The sequence below is a fragment of the Trematomus bernacchii genome, unplaced genomic scaffold (genome assembly GCF_902827165.1).
Source record: "Trematomus bernacchii unplaced genomic scaffold, fTreBer1.1, whole genome shotgun sequence".
Lineage (NCBI taxonomy): Eukaryota > Metazoa > Chordata > Actinopteri > Perciformes > Nototheniidae > Trematomus > Trematomus bernacchii.
The window spans coordinates 5747570-5767453 of NW_022987567.1; the positions used below are offsets into that span (position 1 = coordinate 5747570).

Genomic DNA, 19884 nt, shown 5'->3' on the forward strand with positions numbered 1-19884 from the left:
AGGGGAGGGACATCTGTTGTCTTCTGCTATGCTGATGTTAAAGGTCCCCTATTATACTGATTTTCATCAATATATTATAGGTCTCAGATATATACAGAACATGTCTCTGATTGGCTGAAACACCAAACAGATCATTGCAGCATCAAATAATCCCCTCTGTTTCAGCCCTATTTCAAAAGTGCTGATTCTCTGTCTGTTACTTTAGATGAAAATAAGGAGCCACTCCCCACGCCCCTCTGAGAGATATTTGGTTAAAAAGAACTCAATGGTGCTCTAGGAGGAGATCCAGGTGATAAGGTGTGTGTGTGTGTGGGGGGGGGGGGTTACTGGCTAATGGTTACACAAGCCAAAACATCGTTATGACATCACAAAGTGGCCAAAATCTGATCAGCTCATTTTCAGACAGGTTTTTATATAAATGGATCAGGACAAAAAGAGAGAATCTTTTTTCCTGAAACTTTCAGAATCTCTTTCCAGGGGACACATGTTGATGTAGAAAAGACATGAACAAGTGGATTTTGCATAATAGGTCCCCTTTAAATCTGGAAAAAAATGTCCCAACCACTTTTTCTGACAAAGTGACGACGCCCATGCAATAATACATAGGAAACCAATAAATGATAATAATAATACTAATAAAGCTTTATTTACATAGCACTTTTCATACAACACATGCAGCTCAAAGTGCTTTACAAAATGACACATCACAAGTTAGAAATACACAACAAGAAATTCCCCTCAGATTATTAAAAGGTACATGCGGCAAAATATAACATTTTATCAGGTTCATAGACACAAGGAGGTAAAATGTATGATAATAAACATAAAATAAAATAAATAATGGTTTCTCTCTGACAGATAAGACACAAGACAACTGAGTCGATGCAACAACATATAACACATCAAATATAAAACCCCATAAAACAAAGTGAGGAACAAGAGGAATAAAAAGACACATATAATAGTAATAAAAATACCATAATTACAATAAACTTGTAAATAAAGTATAACGTAATAAATACAAATAATGACAACAAGTGAATAGGTGAATAACCTATGCGTCCATGTGAAAACGATTAAGTACAATATTCTCCAAACTGCTGCATCATGCCACTTTTGTCACTAGTAGTTTTACATTGAAATTTGAAACCGGAAGTATGAAAGCTATCATTGCCAGTTTTGACAGGGGAGGGTCAGTGCAGCCAGCCGGTAGTAGCTGAAGGAATCTGTCCTTACACCGGGCTGCGAGTTACTCAGTGTGGGGAAACACTCGTGGACTATTACTAAGTATCCGGCCTTCATAACAGTGGGGACAAGGACTTTTACTGGCATTGAAAACGGAAACTATCATGATGGCAGTCTTTGGCAGCGCGGGTCGTTTAATACAATGTGAGTGTGATTGTGAGCTAAGTTAGCCTGTTTACATATATGCATTGATATCTTCAAGTGTCATAATGTCGCTTTTGTACTGTCACAAAGTGAACTGTGCTACTGTGTTTCTTTCATGCTGTATTAATTCAGTTTCGAGTGATGATTGTTTGATTAAACATAGTGTAAACTCAACAACACGCTGACATTGGCTTCGTTTCGTAAAGTTAGCAACGATGTGGAGGTACAACTTCCGGTCAGAACTTTCACAATAAAACTATTGCTGTGAATTTAAAGCACAATTCTTTGTTTTATTGACATTTATCACGTCAGCATCCATGTGGTTCCACTTTAACTGAACTGAAGTGGTATTGCCTTTTCATGTTTGCCATTTTTTAAATTCTAAATCCTAGTATTTGCTGGAGGGTCTCCGCTGATGTGCTTTTATTTTACAAACAAAATGCGCTGTTTCCGGAGCTAGACTAACGCCCGGTGTTTTTACGATACCCTGTACTGTAGGTTACAGTTAAACGTTAATGTTGAATACTGGACGTATCCCTTGCTGCATTTAGTATCCACCAGAGGATCCGTAAAAAGTGTTAATTTTCCACGACGAATAAGGAATAACTAAACATTGAAACGTAGTTACACAATTCCAGCATTGTGAACTTGCATAATGGCAGCCTGCCTCTGGTGGCGCCTCGTGGTACTGCAGCTCAGGGTTATGAAAGTAAAGCGGATTTCTGTGTTAGACTTTAAAATGAGACATTCATTTACACAAATCAGTATATTGCATCTTCTGCAGCTTGTTGTCTCTGTCCCCCCCCCCCCCCCCCCCCAAACTGGTTCTGATATCAGCGTACTATTTATTTATAAAGGTTTGTTTAGCTCCACTTAAGGTCATTTAAGGATAATGGACCCACTATTTTACTTATCATACTTATGCAACCTTGTCAGACATTTTTGTAACTAACATAACTTTGTGAACATTTAGTTGGAGATCCCAACATTTCCAAAGAAGCCAAATGTATTGTGCTTTTATCGGTATAGTTTAATTCACATGACATCTACTGTAGATTATTTTCATTTTTATGTAATGGTGCAGCCAGGCTCCTATCATGACTAATACCCGGTCCCAAATCCAGATTACTCAATAATTGATGAATGAATGGTTTGAGTGTATTCACACATTTCTTAAAGTTTTCTAAATTAAACTATTGATGGAGGAAGTAGAAAAAACAACCACTGAATGCTTGGGAAAAAAACATTTGTCTCTTTTAGTTAAATTCAAGAGGTGAAACACAAATCAGATGTGCTTTTAAACAAATGTGTGGTATTAGGAAATGATGTAGATCCACATGCGTATTTATAATAAATAATAACTATTAATTTGTTGCAATAAGAAAAAACGAACAACCGGTTTGGTCTTACACTAAACATTTCAGAGGGGGAACATTTTGAATGCATTAAGTGTATGAATGCAAATGTGCTTTCTCCGTATATTTACAACAGATTAATAGATAACCTGTTTTCTTCTTCTGCTGTAGTTGCTAGGAGCAGCGTCAGTCTGAGTGTCAGGAGACGCTCCACTGCTGCTGCTGCTTTTGCCCAGACTCCAGACACACAGGAGAACAGGTGACACACACACACACACACACACACACACACACACACACACACACACACACACACACACACACACACACACACACACACACACACACACACACACAGGACAACCCTCAGCCATCTGGGATCTGAAGTGCTTACGTCGTTGAGCGTCTGCGGCTGACAGACTGTCTATAGTTGTCGGTTAATCTCCGTATTTAAAAAATAAGTTATTAGTCTAGTGTCCAGCTCATAGAGTCCTATAGTGAACCTGAAAATGTACCTACGAAGTTTTATGTGAAAAATGTACAGTACGGGTCCCCAGCACATACAGTAGAGACTGCCGGATGCTAACTTGCATATGTTGGGAAATTAGCATACGTTTTGTTAATTAGCACTAATTACCATTATAGCCTATGGGGACAATAGTTACAAAACGGCTTGGACCTTGCCTTTAATAATCAGAACAAATAGGGAGGTGTGTGGCACAGTGGACTAGTGCGTTGGTGTTCGGATCAGGGGAGCCCAGGTTCAAACCCCACTGCAGTCAGCATGTCGTTGTGTCCCTGAAGACACTTCACCCCAAAATTGCTCCTGTGGGGATTGTCCACAGTATTGTAGTATGTAAGTCGCTTTGGATAAAAGCGTCTAACAAGTAACATGTCATGTAATGTAATAACAAATCACCATGTGTTTGATATTAATTATTAATAATGAATCTCTTGTGCCTGCAGGAAACCTAAGACGGGCATCTTGATGCTGAACATGGGAGGACCGGAGAAACTATCAGACGTTCATGACTTCCTGCGGCGGCTCTTCATGGACACAGACCTGATTCAGCTGCCTGTACAGAAGTATGCACCATGGACACGCACACGCACACGCACAGACAGACAGACAGACAGACAGACAGACAGACAGACAGACTAAAATTTAAAAGACAAGAAATAAACATTTAAAAATGTCAACATCTCAATTAGCAATACAAAAAAAAGTAGAAAATATACATGTTGAATTACAAATGTACAGTGACAAAATATAAAGCAGGATATTATATATACATAAGTATGTGAGTAATGGAATATTAAATATGAAATGTACAGTGTGATTTAGAGTCCAGTTGTCCAAGAAGCTATGGAGCAGATAGTTCTCTGCCAGCCAGTGGTGATTTGTTATATAGGAATCAATTGTTTTGTGTATTGTTCTAAAAAAAACCTGCCCTTTGCTGTACAGACAGCTCGGCCCGCTCATCGCTAGGCGACGGACTCCAAAGATCCAGGAGCAGTACAGTAAAATCGGGGGGGGCTCGCCCATCAAACACTGGACCTCCATGCAGGGGGAGGGCATGGTGAAGCTGCTGGACGAGATGAGCCCTGACACGGGTGAGACACTTCTTCCCCCCCCGTCATCAAACAGCCACGTGACACTACATTACAATCATAAATCATTATGTGTATCATGATAATGACACGATCTGTGATACTACTGTATTTTATTTGGACCATTTACTCTCCGATACTACTATATAACTTCATCAACTAATGTTAAGAAGCTAACAACCTTGATCCATCCTGTTTAGCTGAGTAACCTTTAGCTTGGGTAACAGTTAGCTAGTTTGCCGACCCTGCTTTGCATCGCTCTTGGCTAGAAAATACTTTTTTGATATATTAAAATTAACTTCACATAATTTAGATTTTCCTGCATAATTGTCACATAACACGCCTTTTAATTTATGAGTTCTTGCTCAGATTAATAATAATAATGCATCACATTTTTTATTAGAGCGCTTTTGCAGGTGTTCAAAGCGCTTTACAATTACACATTACACATATTAGACATGTAAGAGTAATTACTGTGGACATTACCCACAGGAGCAAATTGGGGTGAAGTGTCTTGCCCAAGGACACAACGGCCTGATTACTTACCAATCATCAAGGAGGACCTATCATCATAAATGAATTCCTTTTCAATTGTCACACACATGTTCATATACTCCACACAAAGGCAAACTAGGTATCTGCATTTAAACAATCGTACATTTCAAATAAATTACATTTACTTTGCTACTCAGCTTACAGCTACTTATGGGACGTTCACTAGCTGAAAAAGTACTTCCATTTCAGAACTATTAGTAACGGACCGTCCACACAGCAGCGTTAAAAAAATCTTGGAACGCTTCTGCCCATTCACTTTGAATGGGGTGACGTCACTTTGCCTCACTTTTCGCCGAACTGCATTGTGGGCAGGCGAGCGGAGATTTTCAGGATTTTCAGGATTCAAAGTTGAACAATGTTCAACTTTTGAGGCTGAGGTGGAAGCGTCAGCCAATCAAATCCCGTGTATGCAAATCTGAGAGTTCAAGCGCTAGCCAATCAAACGGCGTGTATGCTGGGAGAGACATACCGCAGGTCATTTCCTCATATTCCAAAAAATGGAGGAGAAATTAGCGGTAGGGAATCACCCGGTGCTTTATGACCAGACCCTATTTACCTACCGGGATATAAACCGGAGGAGCCAGGCATGGAGGGAGGTGGCAGAGACAGTGGTATGTTTTCGCCTGTTTGGGGAGTTTATATCCAGTTTACTTCAAACTTTTTTGCTTCGTATGTCGGGGGCGGGAGATTCATGTGATTGGTTGTTGGTGCCTTGCTCGCAAAAAATCCCCAAGCTTCAGATACGCCCACCTCCAAGATTTTTTTTAACACTGCTGTGTGGACGGTCCGTAACTATAAGTACTTTTTACTCTTGAGGTTCAGTGCGTTAGACTTTAGTTAAAGCATTCTTGACTTCCATTTGACACACTCATCAATGCAGTCTTGTGTCTTTGATGGTGCCTTGACTTGCTAATCAGGATCGACTAAATTCAAATAAGAACTGAGGATTTTAACAAGGCCTCGTTTAATAGTCACACCTGTGCACAGCACCACACACAGTGACATCTAGTCTCTCCCTCCTATCGTAAGAAGAAAGCGACCTGGCAGCTTTTAGCCTCAGTTCAGACTCTTTACTTGGGACCTTTCTGGGACTTGAACCGGAGACCTTCCAGTTCCCAATCCAAATCCTACTGACTGAGCTGCTTCTGTCTGTAGGGGGCTTTACAATGTCGTAATATAACAGAGCTGTTGTGTGTGTCTTGCTGGTTGGCAGCAGAGTGTGTGTGAAGTGAAGATAGTGACACAGTGAGGAGTGTCTTGTCACGCCTGCACACACCTCGCTGATAACAACACAACACCCGCTCTGAAAAGTAACCAAACCCTGTGACATCACTAACCTCATGAGAGTAGAACAACCCATTTATTTTTTATATAATAACTAAGTCTGTGTAATAACGAAACAAACAAGTAGCTACACATGGAGCTGCTGTGATGCAAGTAACATTTCAGACTTGATCTGACCATTAAAGTAATATCGTATCGTATGTATTTAATGGATTATTCAGATCTTTCCCTTAATATGCAAATGCCAGATGAATGTTTTTCAATCTTGTGTTTTTCCCTAGCCAGTAACAAGCAGTAATGAGTGTGTGTTTTCTCTTCAGCTCCTCACAAGTTCTACATCGGTTTCCGGTACGTTCACCCGCTGACGGAGGAAGCCATCGAGGAGATGGAGAAGGACGGAGTGGAGAGAGCGGTGGCCTTCACGCAGTATCCTCAGTACAGCTGCTCCACCACAGGTAGGCTCACACAGCGGAGAAACAGATGTAACGTAAAGCCTCCCGACAACAGCTGCTCCTCTGTGAGCTGTAGAGAACGCATTTCCAAAGATCACATAAATTGATGCAGAAAAGATGAAAGGGCCATTTTTTGAGACTTTTTTGAGTGTGCCCACACCCAAACTGCCATCCACCCTGATAAATACACACTCTCACACACACACACGTAGGTGGCTAGGGCTAGGGTCGCCATCTTGGTGACATGTCTAACTCCTGAAGTACTTATGTAATTGAAGCAGACAGCATGCAGTTAACGACCTAAGACCTGTCACTCAGAGTGGCCACGCCCCTAAAATGCTGACTTTAAGCCTCAATATAAGCACGTTAGTTATATAAGAATGTACCAATGTGTACATAACGTTGTTAGGCACTCGCATACAGGCTTTACTGCTCATCCCCTGACACATGCACACACACACACACACATACATACATACATACATACATACATACATACACACACACATCTGTACAAAAGGGTGAGTATAAGGGACAGTGCAGATAAAAGGGAAATAAAATATAACATAGTAAATAAAAAGGAAATGACCTCAAATTAAATAACACATCTCAAAAGTACACATCCAAAGAAAGGGATATGTAGCAGCATTATCAAAGTAACTAAACATATAAAAGTAAAAGAAGTCAGTACCAACATTATTAAATTGTATGTATCTGCTTTTCTTTCATATGTTTTATATTTTGAACAGAAACACTGAGTCAGATGATGCTTCCCCCTTTTTTTTTTTAATCATGTCTTTAATTTCCCCTCTTTGTGCCTTCAAGCAAGGCACTTTATGTCCAAGCTTACAGTGGAGCGGCTAAGTGGTTTACAGAGGACGGTACATGTTGTGTAATGACTCAAATATGAATGTGTGTGTTTCTGTATGAACAGGCAGCAGTCTGAACGCCATCTACCGTTACTACAGCAACAGAGTAGACAGTCCAAAGATGCGCTGGAGCGTCATCGACCGTTGGCCCACACACCCTCTGCTGGTGGAGGTGAGACACACACACACACACACACACACACACACACACACCAACTTCAAACATTCATCTGCTACTCAGTAGTATGTATCTAATACCTAATATATATATATATATCATTCCAATAACTTGTATATAGACTCGTACTGCACTATTCCACATCATCACTTTATTTTATTTTATAACTAATCTTTTTGTATTGCTCTTGCTCTTATTGTTATTATGTTATTATGTTGCATTGTTGGAGAAGCCTGTGACATAAGATTTTCAACTACATAATTAATTGTATCTATGTCAGATTGACAATAAAGAACCTTGAACACACACACACACACACACACACACACACACACACACACACACACACACACACACACACACACACACACACACAGTAAAAGTACTTCATTTTATTTCTGGTAGCAGTCAAACTAGTACCGAGTCCAACAGTAAGAACTTATAGTAACAAATATTTGTATCGATTACCAAATATAACAGGACAAGAAATGGAGAGCAGCTGATTTGAAAAACAAACGCGAGAGACGGCGGCTGAGTTGACCGCAGTGCAGAACCGCTGTATAGTTTAAATCTCCTAACAATGTTGTCTATTTTAGACACAGGCTTATTATATTTACAGCCCTTAATAACATTCATTTTCTGGGCTCAATGTGTGTCTTGGCCGTTGTCGTTGTGATCGCTAAATTCACCTCGTTTCCCCTTGTTTGTAATATTATCTCCGTTCCGAGCAAACGAGTGCTTTTGTTTTGAAATCACTTCCGTCACATTTCGCTATTAATGTTAATGACAACTAAATGCAAGATATAAATAAACATACATAACAAAACAATGACAAATAATAAATACATGCTTTCTGAAATATCCTTAGTGTTGTTGAAAAATGAGTAAATCATGAAAAACAGTTATTGCCATTATCATTCAAGATTTTTTTTAGTTCTATATTTCTGAACCCTTGTTCTTTGTGTGTGTGTAGTGTGTGTAGTGTGTGTGTAGTGAAACCCTTGTTCTTTGTGTGTGTAGTGTTTTGCAGAACACGTCAAAAACGAGCTGCTGAAGTTTCCAGAGGACAAGAGAGACGACGTCGTCATTCTGTTCTCCGCACACTCGCTTCCTATGGCTGTAAGTATTCCCCGCGACATCAAAGCAGCAGATCCATTATCAATCAAATATATATCACAACTAGATGTCTTTCCAAATGATTCGTCCTTCTCCAAACAACTACTCTCTGCCTTTACAGCATTAGTGATCCTGCTGTTAATACTTTCACTACCACATAATACTCCTGCTGCTGCTACGTGTTTACCTTCTGTTACGTTTACTCGTCATCCTACTGTACTGTAACGACTATGAGTAATACTTCTTCCCCTTTTGTACTGTGTGCAGGTGGTAAACAGAGGTGACCCGTACCCTCAGGAGGTGGGGGCCACAGTTCAGAGAGTCATGGAGAGACTGGGGCACTGTAACCCTTACAGACTGGTGTGGCAGTCCAGGGTGAGTACACGTTCAAATTAAGGATCTGCAATCAAGAAGCAGTACGACTTGAAACCCTCCCCTTCTCCTCTGTTGTTTAAATGCACCTTATACCATTTTAATGAACTGTAGACATTAACAGAGGGATGTATAATCACAGAGGTGTTCAGTAACATAGTGTGGAGCAATCCAGCACATTTTATAACAGATAAACAAACACAAAATGATTTGCTTTGGAGACCAAGCAACCTTTTATTTTGTCAGTAGAACTGTGCATCAGCTGATGGTTAGAAGTGTTTTTAACTTTATAAAGTGTCTGTCTTACATAAGCAACCCGTTCTGAATATAACTTAGTAAATCTTTTCATTTGTAGGCATGGAGAAAAAGTATTTTTTTTCAATTATTTAATGTCATTAACTATATCTACCCATTCTCCTATTGTAGAGGAGTCAGACAGCAGCCAGTGCTTAGTGAAGTACCAGCAGTTAGCAGAACTCATGGACGCGGGGGAAGGGGGGCTGCTGAGGGGGCTGCAGCACCCCCATCTGTTGGCGGAGAGTTGTAACTGCAACGCCAACAAGTTCACTAAACAAATCAATACAAAAGTTTTATTTTGAGTTACTATTTTTGAGTTAGCGTTTTAGTGTAAGCAGTCTCTATAAAAAGCTTCACTATATAAGAGAGAGTGATAATGCGGTGTGCTTCTTCTGTCGCTCTGCTATAGAAAATAAGCTCGTCAGTGCAGACAAGATCAGGGATGGGAGTTTTGTGAAAGCAGGGTTTAACATTACATTAAATTACATTACATGTCACTTGTTAGACGCTTTTATCCAAAGCGACTTGCATACATTCAGTACTGTGGACAATCCCCACAGGAGCAATTTGGGGTGAAGTGTCTTGCCCAGGGACACAACGACATGCTGACTGCAGTGGGACTCAAACTTGGTACCCACTGATTTGAAGTCCAGCACTCCAGCACTCTATCCACTGAGCCACAGCCGCAACTGGCGAAAGGCAGGGGAAACATTTAGGGAGCATGAGAAGTCAACACACAGGCCGTCAACAAACTGGCAGCATTAAAACGAACACCGATGAATGCGCTGCTCTCACAAGCTGTTGCTTAAGACCAAATGACTGCAATTTAATATGACGTTATTATACAGGGCCGCCCCTCCCTACACGCAGATCACGCAGGCTGCGTGGGGTCTCACCTCGCGGATGGGGCCTCATTTTGCGGAGGGAGCCTCATCTGAAGCGCAAACGCGGCGCACCTACAGTGTAAGCGCCACTAGCACACCCCCCCCGGACCCCCAACTCTGACTGACTTCCTGCGTCCCTGTCAGAACTCCAACTAAATATTATTAATAAGTTATGAAACTACATTTTTCCTGAGGTGCAGAATTGTAATGGTATTTTCATACTGAATATGCTTATTGCTACGCTGTCCAAAATATAAGCCAGTGATTAATGACACTGTAATTTTCAAGCTTTTATTCAGCAAGGCCTCATTCTGAGTCTCCAACTTCACCTAAAATCTTTAAAAATACATTTCCAGGTATGAAGGAGGGGTTGAATTTGAATGGAGGGTATTCATGTTAACCCTAATATTCACAAATGCAGGCTGTAATAAGTGCAGGTGGGCAAACCTTTCAAAAGTAAGCATATCTTTGTAACTACAGTACATATTGCACACTGTACGTGTACGGTGTTCTTCTGTGCAGTTTAATGCTGATATCACAGAATCATTATTCCCTTTGAACGCCACCAGGTGGAGCCACATGTCTGTCTAATGCTGAAGCTACTTTAGAGCAATGAGAGCTCAAAAGTCCCACGTCATGAATAGTTCTTGAAGCCAATCACCTGTTCACAATAGAAGAGGACTGGGAGGCGTCGCTGGCTTCCTGTTTAGCATGAAGAAAATCACACAATGTGTTTTAATACACAATAACATAACACAGGACACACATGTCATACATTTAGTTTTAAGACATATTATGCTTGTTTTAAAAAGAGACCATACCAGAGATTTTCTTTTGTGGTATGTTATAGTGTGACTTGTAGCAGTGGCTCAGTCAGTAGGGGCTTGGACTGTGAGCCGTAGGGTCGCCGGTTCAAGTCCCCGAACAGACCTAAATATGGAGTGTGGTCTGCTACTTGGAGAGGTCCCAGTTCACCTCCTGCCCTGTGCCCTTGAGCAAGGCACCGGACACCCCCCTTCCCCCCTCACTCCCATTGCTCTCCGGGCGCTGTACAATAGCTGGCTCCTAGTACTAGACTCCTGGTACTAGGATGGGTTAAAAGCAGAGAACACATGTCACTGTGTGCTGTGTGCTCTGCATGTGAGACCATTAAAGAGGGGTTTCATCCCTCCCATTCTATTCTACCTGGGAACAGAGAGAAGGACACACACACAAGCTTGATTTCAGCAGACTTGAGTTCAGGTAGAATAAAGATTTTCCCAGGAAGTGTCCTCACTGAGAGAAATGACCTAACGGTTTCCAAATGGCAGCCATGATAAGAGCAGGTGGAATTCTCTAAATGCTAAGGAAAGGAGATCCAATGCTTCCCTTTCCATATGTCATTTAGCAAAGGGTACACTGGAGCATCCTTTACCAGAGGAAAGGACATCATGCTGACCCACAATGCTTTGCTTTTATAAAGATACGCCAGTCACAATAGGGATAAAGATCATCATGTATACTATCAAGCTAATTGGGAGTGTGAGTGGGTAGGAGGTTAGGAGTGAGGAAACATCTCAATTTGAACTGGTTCGACTGGTTGCCTTTATTTCTGTTTCTATTTCAACCTCGCTAACAAAGTTGTATTTTTCAATGGGTTGTCCGTGTTTATGTAGCTGACATCTACATACAAACGCACAGGATAACATATCGAAGCTGCACTTTTAAAAGTCCATGTTTCGAACACTGTACTTTCACCACGGTGGACCAACATCGATAACCTCCGCGGTCGCATACTTGCATATCATAGTGTGAGTGCAGTGGGATTCTCCGAGCAGCGCAGTTGTCTTGAATGAATTCCCCTTCACATATTTTCTTGATCTCAAGACGTTTTCTATCAAGGTCAAGTAAAAAAGGGTTAGGAAAATACATAGGATGTCATCTTTTTGGCCTTTTCAACCACAACCTAAAATAGTTAAGTCCTACTAGTGCCCCCTAGTGTTCATTACAGACACAATATCAAAGTGTGTAACATGATGATTCAGCTATCCTTGGAGCCTCAGTGAAGTTAGCAGTGGAGGAAATCTAATGAGGTCGTTAACTCGACAATGGACCGTCCTCTCGGGTCTATAACCGTTTGTTCTGTTTTAAAGGGTGGTAGAACTGTTGTAATGTGCAAAGCAATACATCTCCCACCTTTTAGTGGAATACAACTTGTCCTGTCTGGTGTTGGGTCTTCCAGGTGGGGCCCATGCAGTGGCTCGGCCCCCAGACGGACGATGTGATTAAAGGCCTGTGTGAGCGAGGGAAGAAGAACATCCTGCTGGTGCCCATCGCCTTCACCTCGGACCACATCGAGACCCTGCACGAGCTGGACATCGAGTATGGACAGGTGCTGGGGCAGGAGGTAAGGGAATTCTTGGATCAAAAAGGAGGATTTTGATTCAAGATTCAAGGCTTTTATTGTCATGTGTGCATTAGCTACAGTGTAGATATGACAATGAACATCTGAGGTCACAGGCTCCTCCAACAGTGCAACACAATAACACAGATAATAGTGCAAGTAAATACAATAAAATAGAATATAATAGAAATAGTGCAGAATAGTCTATATACAAGTAATTGGAATATTGATATATATAAGTTGCAAACAGAGGAATGTTATGGATGTTCATTCAAAAGTTCAGGTGTGAGCAGCAGATAATAGGGATGTAACGATATATAGAATATCGCGATAAATAAATGTCTCGATACCGTCGTAACAACATGAACATAAAACGACAGATAACACAAAAGGACATCGTATTTACAGGGCTACATTTACATACCTAGAGACATTGACAAGTACCAACAATATATTTATATCTCGCCCTGTCAATAAGCTTCACCTTCTTAGCAAAAACGGTATTGTTTTTGAAGTGGTGGAGAGACAATGCACAGTTTGACCCACTGCTGTCACCCATCGACAAAGCACATCTCTCTGTCCCAGCAACATCGGTACCAAGCAAGAGAGCTTTTTCCACAGCAGGGGATTTTGTAAACGCCCAAACATCCCAGCTTCTACCTGGAAATGTGGACATGTCTGATGATGCTGAGTCGAGTGAGATTTATTTTATTGCAGGGTCTGATTATTATATTTTTGACACTTTAAAATACTACTATCCTACTAAAATGCTGTACAAATCAGATTTATTATTATTATTATTTATTTAAAACGAAATGTTTTTTTTTCTTTCTTTTTCAATATCGCGATATTATCGTACCGTGAGTTTTTGGTATCGTTACATCCCTAGCAGATAATTTATTTAATGGTTTATCTTGATACTTAATATGGAGTTTAAGTTGGCAAAAGTGTGTGTGTCAGCAGCCGTGTGTGTGTGTGTGTGTGTGTGTGTGTGTGTGTAAAGGCACCAGTGAGGTGACCACCAATCAATGTGACTGGTGCCACACACACACACACACACACACGCACACACACACACGTAACTCCAAATATGTCCCTATTTCTATGTCCTCACTGTCTCAAAACATTTTTCGTGTCCAAAAATCTCTTTACTTACTAAATATGTCCCCACTCTCCAAAGTCAAGACGAGTTTCACCAAAATGAAACCTGCTGTTAACTCTTTTTGAAACACTTTTTTCTACATATTTAATGAACATTCCTTTAATGATGCCGTTTCATTGATTTATCCATGCTGATATTTCCGTGTTTTATGTATATAAACTAGGTATAGAATTACACCCAACCTGTTTGAAAACATTTGAACTGTGCTGCATATCTTTTGGTAATTAAAAAACCTGTGTGCTATCCTTTCTTTGTGTCTTCAGTGTGGGGTGGAGAACATCAGGAGAGCAGAGTCGTTGAATGGAAACCCTCTGTTTATGGAGGTAGGTTTCTCACACACACACACACATACACACACACACATGTATTAACATAACATATAATTTTGTTAGTTTAAATTCACATTTTCTTTGAATGCATCATATTCATAACATTTTTTTAAAACGTTTTTTTGCAATTAATGTGTTTATTTCTTTTGTAAAGAACACACACACACACACAGAGATGAATCAGTTTAAAGTGTTGGTGTAGGAGCATGTCGGTATGTCTTTAACCAACCAATGTCAGCTTAAGGAGAGTAACATATGGAGAGGGACGTGTAAAAGTTAAGAAAATGGGAGACAAGCAAATAATGACATAGGATGTAAGAAGGTAGGAATACAAAAGGATGTAAGACTGTTTGAAGGCAAGCAGGGCTCTAATAATAGAAACGGAAACGGCAGCAGAAGGTTCTGTGCAGTAAGTGAACTCCACGCTGGAGGTGGTCAATAAATGGATTCCTACTTCCTTCTTTCCTTCCTTTCCTCCTCCTCTCCTTCACCTCCTTTCTTACTTCTTTCCTTCCTTTCCTCCTCCTCTCCTTCACCTCCTTTCTTACTTCCATCCTTCCTTTCCCGTCCCACCTCCCTGCTTCCCGTCTTCCTCAACCCTGCAACCTTTCTCACAACAGTCAACTCCTGTGAGTAGATGTGTGTGTGTGTGTGGGTGTGTGTAGGGTTTATTAAAGGAAAGGGGCAGATCAATGGGAACCTTTAGAGCTGACTACAGTAGAACTGAACCGCCTGGCTGGCTGGCTGGTCAAACCCGCTGTGCTCAGAGACCCCTCGCCAACTCTCTGAGTGTGTGTGTGTGTGTGTGTGTGTGTGTGTGTGTGTGTGTGTGTGTGAATCAATATCCAGAGGATGATTAGTTGGTAGTTACTGAAGGATGGTTTCCTTGGTGTGGTTTTAGTTTCTCAGTGAGCTGTATCAGTCTGCTGCCGTCTGCAAGCAGCAGCTGCTGGGAAAAAAAATATGTTCAACAAAACTGTCAGGGGTTTTAAGATTGCTATGTTGTACAGCTTGCTACTTACACTCCTCATTGGACATTCTTACCTTTTAAAATTAAATATCTCAGATTATACATTTGCCTCTTCTCCTATCTGAATAATAAAATACAAAACTTCAAGTATATTTTGAGGTTTTGACATCTAGTACTCGCGTTCAAATACCTCTCACTTTTAACATTTAAAAGTGAGAGGTTGTGTGTGTGGTGTGTGTGTGTGTGTGTGTGTGTGTGTGTGTGTGTGTGTGTGTGTGTGTGTGTGTGTGTGTGTGTGTGTGTGTGTGTGTGTGTGTGTGTGTGTGTGTGTGTGTGTGTGTGTGTGTGTGTGTGTGTGTGTGTGTGTGTGTGTGTGTGTGTGTGTGTGTGTGTGTGTGTTTGTGTGTGTGTGTGTGTGTGTGTGTGTGTGTGTGTGTGTGTGTGTGTGTGTGTGTGTGTGTGTGTGTGTGTGTGTGTGTGTGTGTGTGTGTGTGTGTGTGTGTGTGTGTGTGTGTGTGTGTGTGTGTGTGTGTGTGTGTGTGTGTGTGATGTGTGTGTGTGTGTGTGTGTGTGTGTGTGTGTGTGTGTGTGTGTGTGTGTGTGTGTGTGTGTGTGTGTGTGTGTGTGTGTTGTCTGAGAGAAGAGATAATAAAATACTGCTGGTACCGATGCGGAAAATACGTTTTCAAACCTTAATATTCAGACTTGATGTGTACCAAAAAACACTTGACCATAGGCATAAATGATGTAATACGTGAACTGCTTGCATGTGCATGAGACAAACTAAATACAGACCAGCCTATCAAAGCTCCTTCACACTCTAACAAAGTAAAACATGTGGGTGATATTTACTGCAGATCTACAGTGGTGAAAAATCAGCAAAGTTGAAGCAACAGGAATTAACAAGTGAATAAAAACATGGTTGAGTGCTGCTGTAAAAACTGGAAAGTGTTAGATCAATTTCATTAAAGCCTCAAAGCATGGTGGAAATAGCTAGCTAATTAGCAAGCTGCTAACTGAGTCAAATTGAACATAAAAGGTGGCATTGAGGTAACGAGCGCTAGCCATCACAAGGCTTTCTTCATTTGAAAGTGGGCGTGGTTTCCATCATCCAGGCTTTTAGTCAAAGGTATAAAATAATCCTTGTTCTGAAAACAAAAGCAGGTTTTTAAAGGGGGGGGGGGGTGCGTCTCTTTGTCCGTGTCTCATCACTGAATGTCTTCTTGTCCAGGCTCTGGCTGACCTGGTCAACTCCCACCTGAAGTCCAACATGTCCTGCTCCCGTCAGCTGACCCTCCGCTGCCCCATGTGCACCAACCCCACCTGTGGAGAGACCAAGGCCTTCTTCGCCAACCAGACGCGCTCATAGAAAAACACACGCACGCACGCACGCACGCACGCACACACACACACACACACGCGCACTGGTGCCCATCCAGCAGCAATCTACCTGTAAAGAAACTAAGGACTTCTTCAATAACAGAAAACTCACACACACCGTCTCACCAGATAAAGTGTCAGTAAATAATTGTAGAAAAATGACATGAGGAAATGGACGTTGAGACGTTTGTACCTACATGCTAGACGGGAGGAGTTGAACCACTGCAAGTACCTTACCTTAAGGGAGAAGTCTGTAATATATATATATATATATATATATATATATATAATAAATGACAAACAATACCATCTGATTTGCAAATGTGTGAATAGTATCAATAAAACACAAAATGCTAAAAACTAATATCTGCCCTGAACACTCACCTCAGAGTAAGAATCTTGACCCGGTGCACCGCGCATTAAATCAAACATCCATTTAAGGATTTGCATTAATGGTAAATCTGACACTCTGCATAACTTGCTTGCATTTATTTCATCAAAGTTACCCAAAAAAGCACTATTTCTTTTTTGTTTTTCACATTTTATTTTATTGCAGCTCGCTTGGTAACATTCCTCTCGCTAAGCCCCTGCACAACCCCATCAGAGACCCTGTTTCTCTTCACTCTGGTGCTCAATGAATAACAGAAGGCCATGAAGACATCCCCACTCCCAGTGGCCCCCACCCTCCGCTCGGTGCTGCTTAAAACACTGCTGCCTGTTTAATATTTAAGTAAAACAATATTATTGAACTTCCTGAATTTATCCTGCATCCATTCTCTGTTGGTGCTGTGTATGCCGACTGCAGCTGAAGTCAGGTTTAAAAGCAGTGTGGGTCTCTCAGGGTGTTATGAAATAACTATGGAGTCTTGTGAGAGGGTTTACAAGCTATGACATGTTGCTACACATTTCTTAAAGTGTTTATTTTTATACGCTTTTTGCCTGCTGACATTTTGACCGCTTCTAGCCTTCCCTAATGATACATTTAAAAACAAAACTGAGGAATTCACTTATCTACATGTGCAGCACACAAAAGCAAACGCATCATTTTAAAATGTGTGTTTTGCAGTGAAAATAGGATGATCATATTGGGTGGGTGCCGGTTCCTAAACCTCAGAAATGCACAAATGAACTGCAGCTAGAATTATGAATAGAAATGAAATGCATCAGGCGTTAAAAGTGCTATTGATGATGATGATGATGATGAAGAGCATGTGGAAGGAAGTGCCACTGGTTTTGAAGTACATATAAATGGATGATTGTTCGTAGGCCTTGACGTTAACGGGAAGTTCACAAGCAGTCTCAGATATGTTGCAGATGAAAACGCACATGGCTTGAGTTTTAAATGCTGATTTCCAAAACATATGTAAGTGAAGGCTGTGTATTAAAATGTCTGGAAGATGAAATAATATTTTCTATAAGCCGTACAGTTACATTTTCAGATAGTAGGTCAGAAAGGGAAGAAGTAATTTTTGATGCATTGCAGAAAAAGCGTTAAAGAACTTAAAACTACAAATTGAATTGTCCTTGAACAGCACGTTTTGTTTAAAACAATATCCTGTTGAGGAGTAGCACAGATACAGTAAGGGTTTACAGTTCTTTTTCCAATTGAGTTTGGATAAGATATGCCTAATCTCAATGTAGATGTTTTTGCCAAAGCTCCAAAAATGTCTTGAAAGGTTTGATCCCATCTGCTGTCACATTCAGGCTAAGGCAACCTAACAACGTTTAAAAAAACGTTAGTACTCCTTACCTCGACCATCGTAATGTGCCTTTTACACTGGCTACAAGACATACTGGACTGGTGCTTTATGTACATTTTTACGTCTGAAAATCCTCCTGAAATTCGAACTCAGATGCTCCTGCTGTGGAACTGGTCAGGAAACGCAATTTCCAAACTGTTGTAAATGAATTCTGACCTGTACAAGTCCAGCAGAAAAAGCAAGCTAATTAATGAGGACGGGCTAGCTAGCCAAATGTTGGCAAACGGAAAACATCCTTTCTGCAAAGTCTTCATCCCGAGGAGTTTTTGCGTGAATAAATATTAGAGGACGGTAGATTGATTTAAATATGTTGCATGCTGTACACTCTGCATACAACAACAACAACAATACTCCCTTGCTAGCTTGTTAACTTCTGCACATTACTTCCGCACTTCTTCCTTTAGCTCACCAGTTTGTGTAACTCCAGTCCCAGGATAAATGTTGATTTACATATTTTAAATTGACAGGAGCTCCTTCCAGCACCCTAAATGCCCAACCTTATATTTAACTATGTGAATATGGGGATTTTTTGATACCATTGGTTGTCATTTCTGTGCAAAGCTGCTAGCTCATCCAAAACGACAATGACCTAACTAAGCTAATCTTGCTGTTTTAGGATACCATCAAATCAAGTCAAGACTTATCTTCAGTTTGAAGCTGATTTGTGCAGAAATTGAATGGTTTTCAGGTCAAAGCAGGATTATATACTATCGTCTGTGATGAGTGATGAGATTTTCCTCAACCAACATGTTTTCCCATTTATTTTTTGTTATCCAATGCCTATTTATTTTGACAATTCAGTGCGATTAAGAGTTTTGCTATGTGTTTTTCTGTGTTGAGCTGTGTTTGCGTTGTACATAATACATAACAAAGATGCTGGCTTTGTTGCATTTATGTTGTTTCTTTGGTCGCACAAATCATTGTCTCTGCTGTTTGAAATGTTGTTTTTTTTATATGCAAGAGGTATCATATTAGCAGTGTGATGACGCATAACAACAAGTCTTCCTTTAAAATAAATATAATTTTAAAAAGCAACTTGTGTAATATCTTTTTGTGTAGTTTCTTCATGCAAAGCGTGTTTGGTCTTCATCGGAAAGAAAATCATGGATTGCAAATATACACTGATTCGATCCCTTTTGCCAGTTCACTGTCCTCCAGAGACCCACCCATTCATATTTGTCCTCTGTGGAGCACATTGGGTTTTGGTCCTTTACTTTGAGGTTATACATGCCACAGCATTAAGTCCAATTGTACTCCACAGAGGACATCCTGGGCTTTTCAAACATATGACATATGTGGGGGTGCGGCTTTGAAAAAGATAATTTCATTGTATTTCAAAATGGCGTCCATCAACACAAGCACTATTTATAGAAAGAGAAATGGTAAGTTTGTACATTTGTAATTACCAGTGTTGTGAGTTCAATATTTTAATTACTTATAGTAAGGGAACATCTTAGGAGTTAGTGTAGTGAGTTTTCAGAGCAGTGTAATACTTATTTGACCGGTTGTTGTTGGTTCGATCCCAGCCCATGCAGTCT

The 19884-nt window shown here is 40.6% G+C and overlaps 1 protein-coding gene across 1 annotated transcript; it reads left to right on the plus strand.

Moving 5' to 3' along the window:
• The first annotated feature begins 1168 nt into the window (after window positions 1-1168).
• fech (ferrochelatase) lies at window positions 1169-19381 on the plus strand. Its single transcript, XM_034125845.1, has 11 exons — window positions 1169-1389; window positions 2916-3003; window positions 3711-3830; window positions 4210-4358; window positions 6515-6649; window positions 7581-7687; window positions 8714-8812; window positions 9077-9184; window positions 12584-12748; window positions 14171-14230; window positions 16438-19381. The coding sequence occupies exons 1-11, from the start codon at window positions 1350-1352 to the stop codon at window positions 16573-16575; spliced, it is 1209 nt and encodes a 402-aa protein (XP_033981736.1). The 5' UTR covers window positions 1169-1349; the 3' UTR covers window positions 16576-19381.
• The last annotated feature ends 503 nt before the right edge of the window (window positions 19382-19884 follow it).

Excerpts from the sequence above, each read along its gene's own strand:
- fech (XM_034125845.1), top strand. The coding sequence starts at position 1,350 with ATGATGGCAGTCTTTGGCAGCGCGGGTCGTTTAATACAAT. Across the intron at positions 8,813-9,076 it reads CACACTCGCTTCCTATGGCT|GTGGTAAACAGAGGTGACCC; the intron begins GTAAGTATTCCC and ends TACTGTGTGCAG. Across the intron at positions 9,185-12,583 it reads GACTGGTGTGGCAGTCCAGG|GTGGGGCCCATGCAGTGGCT; the intron begins GTGAGTACACGT and ends TGGGTCTTCCAG.